This window comes from Salvelinus fontinalis, chromosome 31 (genome assembly GCF_029448725.1).
Source record: "Salvelinus fontinalis isolate EN_2023a chromosome 31, ASM2944872v1, whole genome shotgun sequence".
Classification (NCBI taxonomy): Eukaryota; Metazoa; Chordata; class Actinopteri; order Salmoniformes; family Salmonidae; genus Salvelinus; species Salvelinus fontinalis.
In genome coordinates, this window is record NC_074695.1 from 34,475,608 (window position 1) to 34,497,677 (window position 22,070).

Below are 22,070 nucleotides of genomic sequence, written 5' to 3' on the forward strand. Positions count from 1 at the left end.
TTGCCCATCTTAATATTTTATTTTTATTGGCCAGTCTGAGATATGGCTTTTTCTTTGCAACTCTGCCGAGAAGGCCAGCATCCCGGAGTCGCCTCTTCACTGTTGACATTGAGACTGGTGTTTTGTGGGTACTATTTAATGAAGCTGCCAGTTGAGGTCTTGTGAGGTGCTTTTCTTTCATTGCTTTTCTTTCAAAAACAAGGACATTTTTAAGTGACCCCAAACTTTTGAACGGTAGTGTATTTAATAAATTTTAGAATAAGGCTGTAACGTAACAAAATGTGGAAAAAGTGAAGGGGTCTGAATACTTCCCGAATGCACTGTATGTGATCCAACTGTTAAATTAAGTGTTTTGTCAAAATGTACACACATAATTTCACAAGGACGTAAAGGCACTATTTTTATGGAATGGCCCAGTTAGCTGATGTTGACTGACTTAGGTTGCAGCAGTAAGCTAGTTTATTTATTTATTTTTATTTATTTATTTAACCAGGTACCAACCTTTATTTAACCAGGTAGGCCAGTTGAGAACAAGTTCTCATTTACAACTGATAAAGCAAAGCAAAACAAAAAGAACAACACAGAGTTACACATTAACAACCGTACAATAACACAATAGAAAAATCTATGTACAGTGTGTGCAAATGTAGAAGAGTAGGGAGGTAGGCAATAAATAGGCCATAGATGCGTATAATTACAATTTAGCATTAACACTGGAGTGATAGATGTGCAGATGATGGTGTGCAAGTAGAGATACTGGGGTGCAAAAGAGCAAGAGGGTAAGTAATAATATGGGGATGAGGTAGTTGGGTGTGCTATTTACAGATTAGCTATGTACAGGTACAGTGATTGGTAAGCTGCTCTGACAGCTGATGCTTAAAGTTAGAGAGGGAGATATAAGACTCCAGCTTCAGTGATTTTTGCAATTCGTTCCAGTCATTGGCAGCAGAGAACTGGAAGGAAAGGCGGCCAAAAGAAGTGTTGGCTTTGGGGATGACCAGTGAAATATACCTGCTGGAGCACCTGCTATGGGTGGGTGTTGCAATTGTGTTGCAATTGTGACTAGCAAGCTAACTAACAACAACAATTTCCGCAATGGTGATAAAGCAATGGACAGAAACGACTCATGTTTGTGAAATAATCAATCTGCATTTATTGTTGCTATAGTTAAAGATTCCTAGTAGTTCCATTATGCGTATCCAAAATCTGAACCCATCCATACTAGCTATTTAAATTTGTTTACAAGCTGCAGCCTTCGGCATGGGTGAAAATGACAAGTGCATGTGCAGCTGGGCAGCCTTCCACAGGTGGGACTCGGACATGGTAGCTAATTTGAAATATCCAAGTGCATGCGTGTCTGGTTAGCTGAGCTGGCAAATCAGCTGTTTTTGACTGGTATATGCCCACATTCTTTTTGTTCCTAACAGGGCAAGCAGGGGCACAGAGAGTAACTTTTAACATCTTTAATTGGCATTTTAGGAAGAACATTTATTAAGTCATATTGTAATTAATTATAGATAATATTTCATAGAAATCTGGAACACTGGGAAGTTACTTTAAGGCATTGCTGGTTTACCGAGGCATTTATTTCGTTTTGCTTTGTGGATGCATTTTGCCCCCAATAGAGGAGATGTCTTTGGAAGAGAGGAGTCAGTGCAGTAGTTAGCTCTCTGACAGGGTTTTCGAAGACAGGGGCATTGGCTGTTTTTTTTTGCTGTGTGTTGTTCTCAAGGGGATTTCCCCATTCTTTCTTTCAGAATTGGCTGGACCCGTCAAAGGAGATCAAGAAGCAAATCCGAAGTTAGTGTGACCACGCATGTACACACACACACACACACACACACACACACACACACACACACACACACACACACACACACACACACACACACACACACACACACACACACACAGAGTGCTGACTGTGTGTCGTTTATCTACAGTTGGCTCATGGCATTTCGGCTTTGCTGTCAAGTTTTATCCCCCTGACCCATCTCAGCTCACTGAAGACATCACCAGGTGGGTTTGGATCATAATCAACGGCAACAACATCTACTAAATATACTATGGAAGTCAGATTTGATGTCTAACTGCCTTTATTGATAATAGCCAGTCCCTCCAGGATTTTGCGATTTATGCTAGGGCTTGCAAATTTGACCACTATTACCGCATAAAACAGTCTGCAATTATTACTTCATAAAATTGTGTGATCACTGCACTACAAAAACAGGGCTCGCAATTTTAACCATTCACCGCACTTGAACTGCATAAATTAGTTAAATCAAGCCAGAAGTCATTGCAAATTGCCATGCAAAACTTCCATAGTATACTATGGTATAAATACTGTAGTATTATTATATATACAGTTGAAGTCGGAGGTTTACATACACCTTAGCCAAATACCTTTAAACTCAGTTTTTCACAATTCCTGACATTTAATACTTCCTGACATTTAATACTACTGACATTTAATACTAGTAATACTAGTAAAAATTCCCTGTCTTAGGTCAGTTAGGATCACTACTTTATTATAAGAATGTGAAATGTCAGAATAATAGTAGAGAGAATGATTTATTGCAGCTTTATTTCTTTCATCACATTCCTAGTGGGTCAGAAGTTTACCAACACTCAATTAGTATTTGGTAGCATTGCCTTTAAATTGTTTAACTTGGGTCAAACGTTTCGGATAGCCTTCCACAAGCTTCCCACAATAAGTTGGGTGAATTTTGGCTCATTCCTCCTGACAGAGCTGGTGTAACTGAGTCAGGTTTGTAGGCCTCCTTGCTCGCACATGCTTTTTTAGTTCTGCACACACATTTTCTATGGGATTAAGGTCATGGCTTTGTGATGGCCACTCCAATACCTTGACTTTGTTGTCCTTAAGCCATTGCGCCAAATCTTTGGAAGTATGCTTGGGGTCATTGTCCATTTGGAAGACGCATTTCCTACCAAGTTTTAACTTCCTGACTGATGTCTTGAGATGTTGATTCAATATATTCACATCATTGTCCTGCCTCATGATGCCATCTATTTCATGAAGTGCAATATTTCTCCTGCAGCAAAGCACCCCCACAACATGATGCTGCCACCCCCGTGCTTCACGGTTGGGATGCTGTTCTTCGGCTTGCAAGCCTCCCTGTAACGTTCCTGACCTATTTTTATGTTATTTTTATTATGTTTAGTTGGTCAGGGCGTGAGTTGGGGTGGGCATTGTATGTTGTGTGTGTTTGGTTAGTCCATGGGGGTTGTATGTGTATGGGATAGTGTTTGTTAGGTTGTCTAGTTATGTCTATGGCTGCCTAGATTGGGTCTCAATCAGAGACAGCTGTCATTCATTTGTCTCTGATTGGGAGCCAGATTTAAGGTAGCCATGGGCAGTAGGCTTTTGTGGGTGTTTGTTCCTGTGTCCTCACAGGACAGTTGAAGGTTAGTCTCATTTTGTTGTTTTGTAGTTTTGTAGTGTCTTGTTTTGCTGTTTTAATTAAAAGATGGCTTATTTCCCTCAATCCGCATCTTGGTCCTATCCATGCTCCTCCTCGTCTAAGGGGGAGAACAACAATGACTGCCTTTACACTCCCACTTTTTCCTCCAAATGGTGGTCATTATGGCCAAACAGTTCTATTTTTGTTTCATCAGACCAGAGGACATTTCTCCCAAAAATTTGTCCCCATGTGCAGTTGCAAACCATAGCCTGGCTTTTTTATGGCGGTTTTGGAGCAGTGGCTTCTTCCTTGCTTTGCGGCCTTTCAGGTTATGTCGATATAGGACTTGTTTTACTGTGGATATAGATACTTTTGTACCTGTTTCCTCCAGCATCTTCACAAGGTCCTTTGCTGTTGTTCTGGGATTGATTTGCACTTGTCACACCAAAGTACGTTCATCTCTAGGAGACAGAACGCGTCTCCTTCCTGAGCAGTATGACGGCTGCGTGGTCCCATGGTGTTTATACTTGCGTACTATTGTTTGTACAGATGAACGTGGTACCTTCAGGCAGTTGGAAATTGCTCCCAAGGATGAACCAGACTTGTGGAGGTCTACAATTTTTCTTCTGAGGTCTTGGCTGATTTCTCTTGATTTTCCCATGATGTCAAGCAAAGAGGCACTGAGTTTGAAGGTAGGCCTTGAAATACATCCACAGGTACACCTCCAATTGACTCAAATGATGTCAATTAGCCTATCAGACGCTTCTAAAGCCATGACATACTTTTCTGGAATTTTGCAAGCTGTTTAAAGGCACAGTCAACTTAGTGCATGTAAACTTCTGACCCACTACAATTATGAAACAGTGAATTATAAGTGAAATAATCTGTCTGTAAACAACTGATTGGAAAATGACTTGTAGATGTCCTACCCAATTTACCAAAACTATAGTTTGTGGAGTGGTTGAAAAACAAGTTTTAATGACTCCAACCTTAGTGTATGTAAACTTCTGATTTGAACTGTATATACTATATTGTTCACTGTAATGTTTTCTCTGACTTGACTGTGTTATTCACTGTAGCGTTTTTGCGGAATTTACTGTGGTGTTTGAGACATGACTGTAGTATATTTGTCACAATCGTTAGAATATCTGGACCAAAGCGCAGTGTGATCTGGGTTCCACATCTTTTTATTACTATGTGAAACTCACAGCAAAACAAAACGTGAAGCTGCTATAGTGCTCACAGGCAACTATACATAGTCAAGATCCCACAAAGCACAAAGGGGAAATGGCTGCCTAAATATGATCCCCAATCAGAGACAACGACAAACAGCTGCCTCTGATTGGGAACCATACCTGGCCAACATTGAAACATAATCACCTCGATGACACACCCTAGTCACACCCCGACCTAACCAACATAGAGAATAAAAAGCTCTCTATGGTCAGGGCGTGACAATCCTGTAGTATTTACTGTAGTGTTGTTGCAGACATCACTGTAATATACTGTAGTATTTACAGTTTATTATAGTATAAATACTATACTCCCGTGGGGCAGCGCACAATTGGCCCAGCGTCGTCTGGATTAGGGGAGGGTTTGGCCAGGGGTGCTTTACTTGGCTCACCTCGCTCTAGCGACTCCTTGTGGCTGGCCGGGCACCTGAAGGCTGACCATGGTTGTCAGTTGAACTGTGTTTCCTTCGACACATTATTTCGATGTTTCGGAGGACCTTCGCCTCCCGAGCCCGTTGGGGAGTTGCAGCAATGAGACAAGATCAAAATTAGGGAGAATAAGGGAGTAAAAAAACTATAAGAATATAGATGCTACACTAACCACTGTAGTGTTTTTGTGGACATTACTGTGGTATTTACTATAGTGTTTTTGTTTTATTAACTTTGATAGTGATGGGATGTACAATACCGACACTTCCAGGCTTGCGTAACATTTTCAAAGCAGTCTGATCTGATACAAAAGTACTGATACCTGTATCATGATCAATGACGTCCAAAGCTTAGTTTGATCAAGTGCTTTTTCAAAATCTTGCGAGATCCCACTGATGCTTTTTCTGATGCCGAGTTTCTTTCAAACACTCACCTCTACCGGAGACAGTATTTGCAAATGTAGCTTTAATTTCCAGACCAGAGCACCTGACTGGTAGCTCTGCAGGTAGGGTAGCGAGCCATCCATTTCTCAGATTATAAAACATAGGGTCGGATCAAATCAAATTCTATTCGTCCCATGGGCCAAATACAACAGGTGTAGACCTTATAGGGAAATGCTTACTTACAAGCCCTTAACCAACAATGCAGTTCTAAGAAACCCCCCCCAAAAAAGTAAGAGATAAGAATAACAAACAATTAAAGAGAAGCAGTAAAATAACAATGGTGGGGCTATATACAGGGGTTACCGGTACAGAGTCATTGTGCAGGGGCACCGTTGTCGAAGTAATTGAGGTAATATGTACATGTTGGTAGAGTTATTAAAGTGACTATGCATAGATAATAACAGAGTAGCAGCAGCGTAGAGGGGGGGGGGGGGTGTCTTATGGAGTCTTATGGCTTGGGGGTAGAGGCTGGTTAGAAGCCTCTTGGACCTAGACTTGGCGCTCCGGCACCACTTGCCGTGCGGTAGCAGAGAGAACAGTCTATGACTAGGGTGGCTGGAGTCTTTGACAATTTTTAGAGCCTTCCTCTGACACTGCCTGGTATAGAGGTCCTGGATGGCAGGAAGCTTGGCCCCGGTGATGTACTGGGCCATACGCACTACCCTAGTAGTGCCTTGTGGTCGGAGGCCGAGCAGTTGCCATACCAGGCAGTGATGCAGCCCATCAGGATGCTCTCGATGGTGCAGATGTAAAACCTTTTTAGGATCTGAGGACCCATGCCAAATCTTTTCAGTCTCCTGAGGGGGGATTAGGTTTTGTCGTGCCCTCTTCACAACTGTCTTGGTGTGCTTGTACCATGTTAGTTTGTTGGTGATGTGGACGCCAAGGAACTTGAAGCTCTCAACCTGCTCCACTACAGCCCCGTCGAGGAGAATGGGGGAGTGCTCGGTCCTCCTTTTCCTGTAGTCCACAATCATCTCCCAGTGAAGGCAACGTTTTTGTCTGGGAGATGATGTGAAACCACACTATCTGCATATTGTTGTTCTTAGAATTTGTTTAATTTAGTATGATAAGCTTTTGTCGCATCCTAAATAATGCCATGGATATACAGTTTTTAAAACAAACTTGGAGGAAAATAAAAGGATGAAGGATGTGTCACGATCGTGTGGTGGATTGACGGACCAAAACGCAGCTTTAGGAAAATAAGCCATCTCCTTTTATTGACGAAGAAGGCAAAACGAAACAAAAACACTTACACACTAACAAAACAAGAAAACGATCGTGAAGCTAAATAACGATGTGCACACACAGGCTACAAACGTATAACATAGACAACTACTCACATAGAATGAAAGCCTATGGCTACCCTAAATAAGGCTCCCAATCAGAGACAACCGAAATCAGCTGTCTCTAATTGGGAACTCATTCAGGTAACCATAGACTCTCCTAGATAACTAAACATACATAGACAACGCTAGACATCTGAACTCAACACAAACCCATATACTACACCCAATAACCCCTTTACCATAGAAACACCCAAAACCAACAAAACACAAACATTCCCCATGTCACACCCTGACCTAACTAAAATAATAAAGAAAACAAAGAATACTAAGGCCAGGGCGTGACATAACCCCCCCCTTAAGGTGCGAACTCCGGGCGCACCATAAACCAGTCTAGGGGAGGGTCTGGGTGGGCTTCCATCCACGGTGGCGGCTCCGGCTCTGGTCGTGGTCCCCACGTCACCACAGTCCCTAACCGCCTCCTTAGCTTCCTCCAAAAGACCCCCCTCCACATTAACCCCATTGCATTAAGGGGCAGTTCTGGACTAAGGGGCAGCTCCGGACTAAGGGGCAGCTCCGGACTAAGGGGCAGTACCAGGGTAAGGGGCAGTACCAGGGTCAGGGGCAGTACCAGGGTAAGGGGCAGCACCAGGGTAAGGGGCAGCACCAGGGTAAGGGGCAGCACCAGGGTAAGGGGCAGCACCAGGATAAGGGGCAGCTCCGGACTGAAGAATGGCAGCTCCGGACTGAGGGACTGCAGCTCCGGACTGAGGGACTGCAGCTCCGGACTGAGGGATGGCCCATGGCTGGCTGACGGATCTGGCTGCTCATGGCTAGCTGACGGATCTGGCTGCTCATGGCTAGCTGACGGATCTGGCTGCTCATGGCTAGCTGACGGATCTGGCTGCTCATGGCTAGCTGACGGATCTGGCTGCTCATGGCTGGCTGACGGATCTGGCTGCTCATGGCTGGCTGACGGATCTGGCTGCTCATGGCTGGCTGACGGATCTGGCTGCTCATGGCTGGCTGACGGATCTGGCTGCTCATGGCTGGCTGACGGATCTGGCTGCTCATGGCTGGCTGACGGATCTGGCTGCTCATGGCTGGCTGACGGATCTGGCTGCTCATGGCTGGCTGACGGATCTGGCTGCTCATGGCTGGCTGACGGATCTGGCTGCTCATGGCTGGCTGACGGATCTGGCTGCTCATGGCTGGCTGACGGATCTGGCTGCTCATGGCTGGCTGACGGATCTGGCTGCTCATGGCTGGCTGACGGATCTGGCTGCTCATGGCTGGCTGACGGATCTGGCTGCTCAAGGCTGGCTGACGGATCTGGCAGATCCTGTCTGGTTGGCGGCTCTGGCAGATCCTGTCTGGTTGGCGGCTCTGGCAGATCCTGTCTGGTTGGCGGCTCTGGCAGATCCTGTCTGGCTGGCGGCTCTAGCGGCTCCTGTCTGGCTGGCGGCTCTAGCGGCTCCTGTCTGGCTGGCGGCTCTAGCGGCTCCTGTCTGGCTGGCGGCTCTAGCGGCTCCTGTCTGGCGGACGGCTCTAGCGGCTCCTGTCTGGCGGACGGCTCTGTAGGCTCATGGCAGACGGGCGGCTTTGCAGGCTCATGGCAGACGGGCGGCTTTGCAGGCTCATTGCAGACGGATGGCTCAGATGGCGCTGGGGAGACGGATGGCTCAGATGGCGCTGGGGAGACGGATGGCTCAGATGGCGCTGGGGAGACGGATGGCTCAGATGGCGCTGGGGAGACGGATGGCTCAGATGGCGCTTGGCAGACGGGCAGTTCAGTCATCGCTGTGCAGACGGCAGACTCCTGCCGGCTGAGGCGCACTGTAGGCCTGGTGCGTGGTGCCGGGACTGGTGGCACCGGGCTGGAGACACGCATCTCAGGGCTAGTGCGGGGAGCAGCAACAGGACGCACAGGACTCTGGGGACACACAGGAGGCTTGGTGCGTGGTTTAGGCACTGGTGGTAAAGGGCTGGAGACACGCACCATATAGCTAGTGCGTGGAGGAGGCACTGGTGGTACTGGGTTGGGGCGGGGAGGTGGCGCCGGAAATACCGGACCGTGCAGGCGTACTGGCTCCCTTGAACGCCGAGCCTGCCCAACCCTACCTGGTTGTATGCTCCCCGTCGCCTGACCAGTGCGGGGAGGTGGAATAACCCGCACCGGCCTATGTAGGCGAACCGGGGACACCATGCGTAAGGCTGGTGCCATGTACGCCGGCCCGAGGAGACGCACTGGTGACCAGATGCGTTGGGCCGGCTTCATGACATACGGCTCAACGCTCAGTCTAGCCCGGCCGATACGTGGAGCTGAAATGTACCGAACCGGGCTATGCACGCGTACAGGAGACACCGTGCGCTCTACTGCGTAACACGGTGTCTGCCCGTACTCTCGCTCTCCACGGTAAGTACAGGGAGTAGGCGCAGGTTTCCTACCTGACTTCGCCACACTCCCTTTAAGGCCCCCCCCAAGACATTTTTGGGTTGTACTCACGGGCTTCCAGCCTTGTCTCCGTGCTGCCTCCTCATATCGCCTCCTCTTGGCTTTAGCTGCCTCCAGCTCTTCACGAGGACGGCGATATTCTCCAGGTTGTGCCCACGGCCCCTTACCATCCAGTATCACCTCCCATGTCCATGAATCCTGTGTAGGTAGGTCCTGTTGCCGCTTTCCATGCCGCTTGGTCCTATTATGGTGAGTAGTTCTGTCACGATCGTGTGGTGGATTGACGGACCAAAACGCAGCTTTAGGAAAATAAGCCATCTCCTTTTATTGACGAAGAAGGCAAAACGAAACAAAAACACTTACACACTAACAAAACAAGAAAACGATCGTGAAGCTAAATAACGATGTGCACACACAGGCTACAAACGTATAACATAGACAACTACTCACATAGAATGAAAGCCTATGGCTACCCTAAATAAGGCTCCCAATCAGAGACAACCGAAATCAGCTGTCTCTAATTGGGAACTCATTCAGGTAACCATAGACTCTCCTAGATAACTAAACATACATAGACAACGCTAGACATCTGAACTCAACACAAACCCATATACTACACCCAATAACCCCTTTACCATAGAAACACCCAAAACCAACAAAACACAAACATTCCCCATGTCACACCCTGACCTAACTAAAATAATAAAGAAAACAAAGAATACTAAGGCCAGGGCGTGACAGGATGTACGATGCTAACCTCATATTATAACTGTTTAGGTGTTCAAAACCCATGACTAACCGCTGTACCACAGAGTTTTGATAAATGCCTTGGTCAAAACTTAGATCTGAACATCAAATGCTTCTGTTAATTGCTGACCAGCAGGTGTCACTAATGTGCATTGTGTTAAAAGCTCAGAGTAATGAACCGTTTTTCGGCACGATTTGGTGAGAGCCACATTAGGCTTCAGAAAGCCTTGTTTTCCCATCACTAATCTTTGACATAGAAGTAGGGGCTTTCTCCTTGAGGAAACCTACTGGACAAATACTAAAAGAGCATAATTTCCATAACCTGTAGATAGGTAGGTAGGACTGGCGTCTAAACAGATAGTTCTATAACATGTAACATATAACACAATATATGGTCTATATTTTGCATGTAGGTTTCTCACTCATGGGTGGCACAAATTGGGATATGGGAGATGGGAATGGGTGGGGTATATGCAAATGAGTAATGTAGTATTACTGTTCTACAGTATAAAAAAAGCATATAGTAAGTACTACACTATCAAGGGATACTACAGTGTGTAGGATAGTAGATCACACTTTATTTGTAGTCTGGATTTTTAAAATATTTTTTTTACTCCGTGGGCATGAGAGTTATTTTAGATTCTCTTCAAAGAGGTAGGGTTCATACGTTTTCGGAAGATGGGCAGGGACTCCGCTATCTGACTTTAGAGGGAAGCTTGTTTCACCATTGGGGTGCCAGGACAGTGAAGAGCTTTGGTTAGGCTGAGTGGGAGCTGCCCTCCTGTAGCGGTAGGAGGGCCAAGAGACCAGTGGTGTTGGAATGGAGTAGTCGGGTTGGGATTTGAGCATAGCCTGACGGTAAGCAGGGGCAGTTCCCTTTACAACTCCATAGGCAAGCACCAGGGTCTTGAAGATGATGCGAGCTTAGACTGGAAGCCAGTGGAGAGTGTGGAGGAGCGCGGTGCATGGATTTGGTGGCACAAGCGGGGAGACCAGTCAGCAGAGAGTTGCAGTAGTCTAGATGGGAGTTGACAAGTGCCTGGATTTGGACCTGCGGCTCCTCCTGTCTGAGGAAAGGCCATATTCTACGGATGTACTCTGCTTTGATGTTTGCAGAAGACAGAGTGTTGTTGTCCAGGGTCATGCCAAGGTTCTTTGCACTCTGGGAGATTAGGGGGGGACAATTAAGCCTATGTTTTTTTTGTCCCCCCACTTTGATTCTGAAATCACCATATCCCATGAATGAATTTGTCATTTTGTCAGATTACGTTTTTGAGCTAGCACAACTTTGGATTTCACCCCCTTCTGATTTTGACCGTTTTTATGGAATGATCTTCTCTTCTCCTCTTGCTTCGGCCATGCAGTGCGCATCGTAAAACTGATTGCTTTCCTCGTTATGAAATGATCAACTTTGCCCTGTCTATCAAAACATTACCGTATACACTGATTGTTTAACGCAAAACTACCAAAATTATTGCTGATGAACCTGAACAATTAAAATACAATCTATTGTAAACCCTGTTCAGCAGGTATAACCAGATGAGAGTTGTATCTCCGGTAGCTTACTTTTATTCTGGTAAAACACCATTTTCAACAGCGCATAGATAATAACCTAGCAAATTACAAAGGTTGTCACGCAACAAATAAAGCCTAATATCAGGCAAGCCATTTTAGCATTTTAATGCAGAAGGTGCCATGCAAATGTGCAAGGTCAGGAACAGGCCGCCTGCCTCGCACTGGTCAGCACGCGATGCTGGGGACAGTGCGCATGCAACGATGTACGCTGAAAGTCGGGAAGCAAGTTCAGGGAGTGAATACATTTAATTAATAAATGAACACGACAAGAAACACAAACAGTGCACCGACATGAAACAAGAACAATGACGACTGGAGAAGAAACCAAAGGGAGTGACATATAAAGGGCAGGTAATCAAGGAGGTGATGGAGTCCAGGTGAGTGTCATTATGCGCCTAACGCTAGTGACAGTATAAAAAAAATATATATATATTTTTTTTATTAACAACAAATCAATACAGAAAGTACATGAGGGAACACAAGTATACATAGATTATATACAATGGACAATCGAGCTAGGGGGTACAATATCACATTACAATTACACAAGGACCTTAAGGGACATACATACACTTACAATTCTAACAACTTTTTGTTAGTAGAGTAGTTAACTGTCTTAAAATACAGTTCAATTTCTTTTTGTAGGGTAAGAAAATTAGTTTTTTTGTTTGTAAATTTACATTTGTGTATATGAAATTTGGCCAAAAGAATAATGAAATTAATTACATAAAAATGTTTCAGCTTATTTCTATCGTATGTAAAAAAAAATCCAAGCAGTACATCTCTCCACAATAGTGTAAAATCTTCATAAATGTGTTCAATTATAAATCTACTGATGTCTTGCCACAGTTTTCTTACATGAATACAATGCCAAAAAAGACACTGTTTCTGTGTGGTCATTACAAAAGGAGCAATTTGAGTTGATGTTTTCCTTAAACTTCTTCATATAGTGGTTGGCAGGATAATATTTATGAATAATTTTAAAGGAAACTTCCTTAATTTTGTTAACAAGAAGGTATGTGTGTGGCAACATCCAAACTTTTTTCCAACAGATATTATCAATAAATCCATTCCAATAAGGCATGACATAAGGTATAGAACATCCTGCTGAAACAAGGTTCGTATCGCTCTGTTGTTGAATGGACCAAAAGAGAAACAAATCTTTCCTACTGATGAGTCAACAGGGTCAATAGAAGGTAGGCTCTGAGGGTCAGGTCTTGACACATTCCTGAATAACAGAGCAACACCTGAGGGAATGGCATCTAAAACAATTTCAAAATCTTTAGGTGTTACAGGGACCTTGTAAAGTGATAAGAATTCCTTATAATTGAGTAAAAGACCCTCTGCATTTACCAGTTGGCTCACCAATAGGATATTATTTCGGAACCAATATTCTAAAAACAAAGAAGTATTTTTATACAATATATCCCGATTATTCCATATATAATATCTGTGTGGAGAAAATTTGTGTTTATAAATTAAGGACCATGACAAGACCTGCAGATGAAAAGCAGTATTAGAATTGCAAAACAACATGAAGTTAAGGCCACCAAAAGTAGAGAAGTCATGATGAGGAATAAAATTCCAGATAGAAGTGGGTCTTCTAAGGAATTGTTTTATCCAATTGATCTTAAAGGTATTATTTAAAGTAGTAAAGTCCAGAAAATTCAGCCCACCATTCTCATAAGTGTTCATTACAACAGTTTCCTGATGTAATGGGTACAGTTTCTCCAAAGAAAGTTGAAAAGCATCTGGTCTATCTCCTTGCTTATTTTACTGTCAAGATATGAAGATAGAGCGCCATATGTTAGTCTAGAGATACCTTCAGCCTTGGTTATTAGGACTCTACCGTTTAACGATAAGTCCCTCTGTAGCCATTGATTTAGCTTCTTCTGGGTTTTTTTTAATAAGAGGGTTAAAATTTAGTAAGCCTCTAGACATCTGATCCTTTGTAATGGTTATGCCTAAATATGTAAGTTATTATTTTACTGGAATACCATAATATGAAGGTGTCACACAATCTTTGACAGCTATGAGTTCACATTTATCAATGTTAAGATATAGCCCAGACGCTTTGGAAAAGGATTGTATCACATTGATCAATATGGGAATTTGGTTAGCGTCTTTCAGAAAAAGTGTAGTCTTGTCAGCTAGCTGGTTTATAATAATTTCTTTACCAGCTATGGAAATACCTTGTACAGGACTATTATTTAAAGAATTTGCAAGAAGTTGGGTGATTAATAAAAACAGGTACGGAGAGATAGGACAACCTTGCCTAATTCCTCTCTTTAACTCAAATCTAGGTGAGGTGCCATATTTCAATTTGATAGAGCTGTTACCATTTGCATAGTGCGTCTTAATAGCCTTACAGAAAAAAATCCTCAAAGCCAAGTCTCTCAAGGGAGTGGAAGTGAAACTGATGCTCTACTCTGTCAAATGCTTTATAAAAATCTAAAAATAATATGAAGCTATCCTCGGTTATTAGGTCTGAGTAGTCAAGTATGTCTAATACTAGTCTGACATTGTTAGAAATATGTCTGTTCCTCATGAAGCCAGACTGTGTTTCATCAATGATTGCATTCAGGACTTCTTTAATTATTTTTGCAAGTAGTAAGGCTAGTATCTTATAGTCATTATTAAGAAGACAAATTGGACACCAGTTATCGATGAGCAGCACTTCTTTTTTAGGCTTAGGTATCAGTGTTATTAACCCCTGACTCATTGTAGGAGGGAGAACATTGTTTTTAATACTCTCTAAAAAGACTTCAAATAGGAAGGGAGCTACTTGTTCAGAAAATAATTTGTAAAATTCTGATGTAATTCCATCAACACCTGGTGATTTATTGTTCTTTAGATGTTTGATAGCCTCTAATCTCTTCAACTTTGATGAGTTCATCACACTGTTTAGATTATACACTGCTCAAAAAAATAAAGGGAACACTTAAACAACACAATGCAACTCCAAGTCAATCACACTTCTGTGAAATCAAACTGTCCACTTAGGAAGCAACACTGATTGACAATAAATTTCACATGCTGTTGTGCAAATGGAATAGACAAAAGGTGGAAATTATAGGCAATTAGCAAGACACCCCCCAAAACAGGAGTGATTCTGCAGGTGGTGACCACACACACCACTTCTCAGTTCCTATGCTTCCTGGCTGATGTTTTGGTCACTTTTGAATGCTGGCGGTGCTCTCACTCTAGTGGTAGCATGAGACGGAGTCTACAACCCACACAAGTGGCTCAGGTAGTGCAGTTCATCCAGGATGGCACATCAATGCGAACTGTGGCAAAAAGGTTTGCTGTGTCTGTCAGCGTAGTGTCCAGAGCATGCAGGCGCTACCAGGAGACAGGCCAGTACATCAGGAGACGTGGAGGAGGCCGTAGGAGGGCAACAACCCAGCAGCAGGACCGGTACCTCCGCCTTAGTGCAAGGAGGTGCACTGCCAGAGCCCTGCAAAATGACCTCCAGCAGGCCACAAATGTGCATGTGTCTGCTCAAACGGTCAGAAACAGACTCCATGAGGGTGGCATGAGGGCCCGACGTCCACCGGTGGGGGTTGTGCTTACAGCCCAACACCGTGCAGGACGTTTGGCATTTGCCAGAGAACACAATTTATTGTCAATCAGTGTTGCTTCCTAAGTGGACAGTTTGATTTCACAGAAGTGTGATTGACTTGGAGTTACATTGTGTTGTTTAAGTGTTCCCTTTATTTTTTTGAGCAGTGTATATCACTGATAGAGTAAACATTATTCAGTGAGTTAAAAAACATATCTGTGGATTCCTGACCTTACGTAGAGCTATACAATTTTCTGTAAAAATTGCTACTGTATTTAGCGATACATTTTTGGTCATCTGTAATAACACCATCAATGTTTAACTTGTGGATAGTGTTATTTTTAGAGTGAAATTTCTCAAGTCTAAAGAAATAGGATGAATTCTGTTCTCCCTCCTCAATCCATTTTTTCCTAGATCTAATAAAGGCTCCTTTTGCTTTTAATCTATATATATTATCCAGTTTATTTTGTAACTCAATTAGTTCCATCTTCTCCTCCCCCGAGAGGCCGGCTGGGGACCTCTGAGAAAGGGAAGTTATCTTAATGATCACCTTTTCCTCCTCAGCTCTTCTGGTCTTAGCAAGATTACTACCATATTTTCTAAGGTATTTGGACACCTCAAATTTAAAGAGCTCCCAGTTCTTGCAATAAGATTTTTCTTCACAAACCCTTTCCCAAAAGTGTGAGAGCTCTTCTGGTCTTAGCAAGATTACTACCATATTTTCTAAGGTATTTGGACACCTCAAATTTAAAGAGCTCCCAGTTCTTGCAATAAGATTTTTCTTCACAAACCCTTTCCCAAAAGTGTGAGAGCAGATCTTTAACCTCAAATTTAACTATATCATTATTTATTTAGCTTCCAGTAGGATGCTCTACCAAGGTTGGTATCAGGGATAAATATTTTGATATCAATGTAAAGGGCCTTATGGTCTGTGAGGGGAGTAGTACAAATATTTGTAGTAACACACTCACTACCAATACATTTGGATATAAGCCAAAAATCTATTCTGGATTGTCTGGAACCTGTTTTGTTACTCCAAGTGAATGATCTGTCGGCCGGAAACCTCTCTCTCCATATATCAGTAAGATCAAACTTTTCCATAAAAAGTATTAAACCCAAATTCTGATTGGTTGGTCTACCTGTGGGCCATCTATCAGTTGAATTATCTATAGTAATGTTAAAGTCCCCTCCTATCAATAATAATGAATTGGGAAATTTAGATAACCAATGAAGTATATGTTTCTCTATAGATTGAAGCAACTAATCATTCTCATGTTTGGTGTTGTACCCATAGAAGTTTACAGTAATGAGCGTAATGTCATTGTAACTGATCACAAGACAAATAAAGTGACCTAAGGGGTCACATTCCGAGTGTAGAATATTACCACCAAAGGTATTTTTTATTGTAGTGACGCCAGCGGAGCGTTCAGATCCATGGGAAAGACAAATATCGTTGCCCCACTGTGACCTCCAGAAGTTGGCATCAGCCGAAATTGAGTGAGACTCTTGAAAAAAGCAAAAATCTGTTCGAAATTGTTTAGCAAATAAAAATAAGGCCTTGCGCTTCACATTGTTTCGTAACCCCCTAGCATTAAGAGAAACTATAGACAAAGACAAAACAAGAAAGATGAAATAAATGTTGTAGGATGAGTCAAAGACGTAGGAGCAGTGAACATAAACGATAAGAAACTGAGATCTGCACCATTTAAGTCAATTTAAAGTGAAAATAGCTTATTCCATAAACTTTGAGCTAGACGTTATCCGGCTTTGAAATTCAACTCAACTGAAAATTATGTTCAAGACCAAACCAAGGGTTCTTGTGGTAAGAGAGACTAAAAACCCTCTTTAGTGTAATCAGGAACTATTCTGAGAAATAATATACAAAATAATAATTTAAATAAAAGGGTACCTACTATTTTAAATGCATATGAAAACTGATCATAAAATGTTTTAATTAAAAATGTTTTACATATACACGTAACTAAGACCTTTAAAAAAAAAAAAAACTATTAATAACTAAATAGAACAATAACCGTGTAAAGTCAGAGCAGACCTGTATGCCCTTTAAAACAGTATCTTAGTTACTGTATACATAAAAAAAATACAACTTTCAGTCTTCTTCGTAAGTTTGTAAACAAAATAGGTCCTCTGGTCATACAAAAACAAACTAATAAATTGAAGTACCTGAGTATTCCGAAAAATAGTCACTTGATGCTTATTAGGTAAACAATATAAGGAAAATGAGAATACCATGGCTGAAACCATCAATCTGTTCCTTCTGGTGAGATTTTAGGGAGGAATATGGATTTCTGAACCGTTGATGAAGCCTCGTCCTGCGACGAAGTAAGCAGCCGTTCCCTCATTTCGTGCTATCTTGATCGTTGGCCACAACTTGTTCCTTCTTTCTATGTCCTTTTGGCTGAGATGCTCGGCGAAACGCATACCATGGCTCTGAAGGAAGGCGTTCTTCCTAGCAGCTTTCCAGACAGCAACCCTGTAGAATCTGGCAGTGAAGAGGATGATGATACCCCTTGGTCTTGAATCGTTTTGTTGTTGCTTCTTGCCGAGGCGATGCACAACGTCGATGGTATCACCAACTTTGTTCTTCTCTGCAGGCATAACTTCTTGGCAGATGCGGATAGCCTCTCCTCGTACATCTTCATACTCCACCTCTGGCAAGCCGTAGAGTCTCAGGTTCCACCTTCTTGTGTATTGTTCCAGATCAGTGAGACGTCTATGGTAGACATTGCTATTCTTTCCCACCTTTTCCACATTTTTTTCAACTTTTGCCACTCTCGTTTTCACATCCTTGATTTCACCACATGCAAAGTCCAGTCTTTTTCAAGCCTTCGATAACCATGGCGTTCGCGCCTACCATCTTCTCAATGATGTTAGACCTGGAGTTGATGAGTAAGGAGAGGGTAGCCACGATGTCAGATTTCATGTTGGGTTTTTTGGAGGGTGGAGGTTTGCATGGAGTAACCGGTAAAGAGGGGAATTCGTCATCTTCAACAGCCTTCGAAAGCATGGTATTATCCATAGGGCAAGCGTAGTTATGGCAGTTGTCTAAGCACGTTTCTCTCTTGTTGATTAGCAATAGAACGGCTTTTTTTTGTCACGACTTTGCATGGACATGCTGAAAGATATTATCCAATTATTATTCCAGTCACAGGAAAGGTCTTATATCTTGAACAAATAAAAATAGTAATGACTGTAAACTTGTTTTTTTCACAATCTTTCTGAAGTTTGGTACGGAGCTCGGTAAAAAAGCGCCTGTTCAAGCCGCCATCTTGGCACTCCGCTGGTGACAGGTGTGCGCCCTAACGAGCAGCCTGGTGACCTAGAGGCCGGAGAGGGAGCGCACAGTGACAGCACAGTTTGACTAGGCTACTGATATCGCCTACGGTTGTTCGCCATGCAAAATAACTTGTAGATCAATATCGGTCAACACAGTTACATGCAGTTTGACACTGAAGGAGAGGAAGCATCATTTGTCACAAAAGATGAGATATATTTTCAGAAGGTAGAAAGAATGTAATATAAGCTAATACATTTAGTGAACCAGTGATTTGTATCATTTTATATATTTTTTGACCGATGCATGCTACATTTGGAATCGGTTTGGGGTCTGTGGACTGATGCACTTGTGTCTTAAACATTTGAATCAGGGACCGATGCGTATCGGTGAATCGTTACTTCCCTAGTGTGGAGTATAGTATTCTACAGTATACTACACGATTATACTAAGCACTACACGATCGAGGGATACTACAGTGTGTAGTATAGTATTCTACAGTATACTACAAAATTCTATATTAAGTACTACACATGATCAAAGGATACTACAGCATGGAGTATAGTATTCTACGGTATACTACAGTTTACTACAGAATTCTATAGTAAGTACTATACTATTCTATAGTAAACAGGGGCATTGTTTCATGTGGGAGGGACTAACGAGCTGTGGTAAGTTGCCTTATAAATCCTGCATTCCCTCTATGCTGTTTGCCTCTTGTTTATCCATGATCATGTTCATTAGGGCATGCAACAGAATATATATTTTTTGTTTATGCAACATTAAACAGAATGCATTTATTATTGGACCAGGTAGACCTCTCCCTGTTTGAATACATTGTCCTTCGTTTGGTGCCTAATGAACATGACTCATCGATGCATGCAGGTACTACCTGTGTCTGCAGCTGAGGGACGACATGCTGTCCTGGCGTCTGCCCTGCTCCTTCGGGACCTACGCCCTGCTAGGTTCTTACACGGTGCAGGCGGAGCTGGGCGACTATGAGCCAGAGGAACATGGGCCCGACTACATCAGTGACTTCCGTTTCGCCCCCAACCAGACGAGGGAGCTAGAGGAGAGGGTGATGGAGCTTCACCACAACTACAGGTCAGGGCCTGACCGGCCACGTGCCAGCTCATCATTGTAAATAAAAAGCACAGGTCTACGCTGTCGGCATAGATTCAAATACAATTAATATGGTAATTACCTAACAATTGCATAGTAGACACTTTGGTTTCATTGACACAAGCATCAGTATGTACCAGGGACGGACTGGAATTAGCTAAATAATTATCGTTTTGAGCAAAACCCACAATTTCCACAGGCCCACTGGGCTAAAAATGGACAAGCCCATCTGGCATTTGCCCAAACCACCCTATGGCCAGTCCACCCCTGATATGTACCATTTGGTACTAGGTCGTTACCAATTGTGTTGAATTCTCAATACATGAACGTATATGGATAGTAGATAGACAATTAAATTAGTTACACACAATTGACTCATGCAAACACTCAAAACATGCAGAAGTGTAACATTAATCAGAGCCTGAGGAGACCTCAACATTGTTGTGCCACAACCATATATCAACCACTAATTCCAATGACAAACCTGCGTACCATAACCCAAACAGACCGATTGTTCTCTTTATTCAAAGTGCTGTAAGTTGTGGTGTCGTAATAGTCCAATGACAGCCTCTGTGTTCTCCCTTAGGGGAATGAGTCCAGCGGAGGCAGAGGTGAACTTTCTAGAAAATGCCAAGAAGCTTTCCATGTATGGTGTAGACCTGCATCACGCCAAGGTACAGTATGGAAAGATTTAAAGATTTAAAGATTTAAAAATTGTGTTTGTTGGTGGTGTGTGCGTGTGTGTGTGTGTGTGTGTGTGTGTGTGTGTGTGTGTGTGTGTGTGTGTACTGCTACATTATTGTCACGCCCTGACCATAGTTTGCTTAGTATGTTTCTATGTTTTGTTTGGTCAGGGTGTGATCTGAGTGGGCATTCTATGTTGTATGTCTAGTTTGTCTGTTTCTGTGTTTGGCCTGATATGGTTCTCAATCAGAGGCAGGTGTTAGTCGTTGTCTCTGATTGGGAACCATATTTAGGTAGTCTGTTTTGTCATTGTGAGTTGTGGGTCATTGTCTATGTGTATGTGTTTTGTGTCAGCACTATTATTCTATAGCGTCACGTTCGTTGTTTGTTATTTTTGTATTAGTTCGTTCAGTGTTCTCTTTTTAAATAAATATCAAGATGAACACTTACCACGCTGCATATTGGTCCTCCGATTCTTCCAACTACTCCTCCTCAGATGAGGAGGACGACGAGCGTGACAATTATAGACAACAATGTAACTAAGAATGTAAGGCTGCAAATATGGTTTAGACTAATCAGCAGGAAAACATTTTAAAAGAATTGTCACAAGATGTCAACTTGATAGCCTGTTCCAATCTAGCGCTCATGTTACTTCATCTTATCTATCTGGATTGGATGATAGTGACACACACCCTTCTTCGCCATCCCCGACCTTTTCTCCCTCCCGCTGCACCCTTTGTCTCTGACAGGATTCGGAGGGCATTGACATCATGCTTGGCGTCAGCGCCAACGGACTACTCATCTACCGTGACCGTCTGAGGATCAACCGCTTCGCCTGGCCGAAGATACTCAAAATCTCCTACAAGAGGAGCAACTTCTACATCAAAATACGCCCCGGGGAGGTAGACAGACCATATTATGTTATCTTGTAGCCTACATTATGCATCTTGTTTGACATGACTTCACTTCACTCAAAGTCTACACTAACTCTGCAAAACAGTCAAAACAGTTCATTGCAGCCAACTGTATAACTGTGACAACTCAGTTAAGTGCCACAAATCATCACATGGTAAAAAAGGTCAACCATTATATCAGTCTTTACAGTTGTTTCATGCTTTTGACAATAGTTAGGATTTCGAGCATGGCTGCTGTGACCTGATGTGCCAGTTGTCCTATGCTAGCTTAATGCTACAGTAGATGTTATTTAACAGATTCTATTGAAGTGTCACTTTTTAATCTTATCTGGGGACTCAGTGAGCCATGGAATAATTGGGCATGATTTGTTTCAATGTGGGCTATTTATAGCGGTCGAGTTACTATTCTTAAATCAAGATTAGGAAGATGTGGGATGTTTTGTGGTCTTGGAAGTGGGAACGGTCTTCTTCTTCTGTTGCCGAGCACTGGGACTTCAAAGCATGGTGGGCTGCGTGTAAGGATATGCTTTCATCAGGGATTTTGCTCACTAGAGGTGTTAGTGTCTCATTTTGCTTGCTCTGGTTTTCTCCTCCTAAAGTGATTATCTACCGATGGTTTCCCTCTCTGTTCTGCTTTCTGCGGGCCTATGTATCCACAGAATGTTAGGACTCTATTCAATCTGTATTGTATTTTTTGAAATGTAAAGGTACATTCCGATTGAGCCAACATATGCAGCGTTTACTGTGTATTATGTAGTGTATGGGCCCAGTTTTCAGTACTGCTGTGTAGTGTTTGAATGACACACTCTTACTGTTGAGAGAATAGAGTACAAAATACAGGGTGCAATTTCTTTGTTAATTTTATCAAGGGTCGTGAGATGGTTCCACACACACACACACACAC

General features: G+C 42.8%; 1 protein-coding gene and 1 pseudogene across 6 annotated transcripts in view; one reads left to right on the forward strand and one right to left on the reverse strand.

Annotated features, from left to right (window-relative positions):
- The window catches only part of si:dkey-178k16.1 (band 4.1-like protein 1), a 110,713-nt gene that overhangs the window by 55,900 nt on the left and 32,743 nt on the right, over positions 1-22,070 (forward strand). For all 6 annotated transcript variants that reach the window (XM_055892344.1, XM_055892345.1, XM_055892346.1 and 3 more), the window contains exons 5-9: positions 1,758-1,800; positions 1,944-2,019; positions 19,332-19,550; positions 20,155-20,242; positions 21,002-21,154. In XM_055892344.1, the coding sequence (XP_055748319.1) occupies positions 1,758-1,800; positions 1,944-2,019; positions 19,332-19,550; positions 20,155-20,242; positions 21,002-21,154 (579 nt within the window). The remainder of the gene's footprint in view (positions 1-1,757; positions 1,801-1,943; positions 2,020-19,331; positions 19,551-20,154; positions 20,243-21,001; positions 21,155-22,070) is intronic.
- Positions 10,276-10,332, reverse strand: LOC129830473 (U7 small nuclear RNA; annotated as a pseudogene).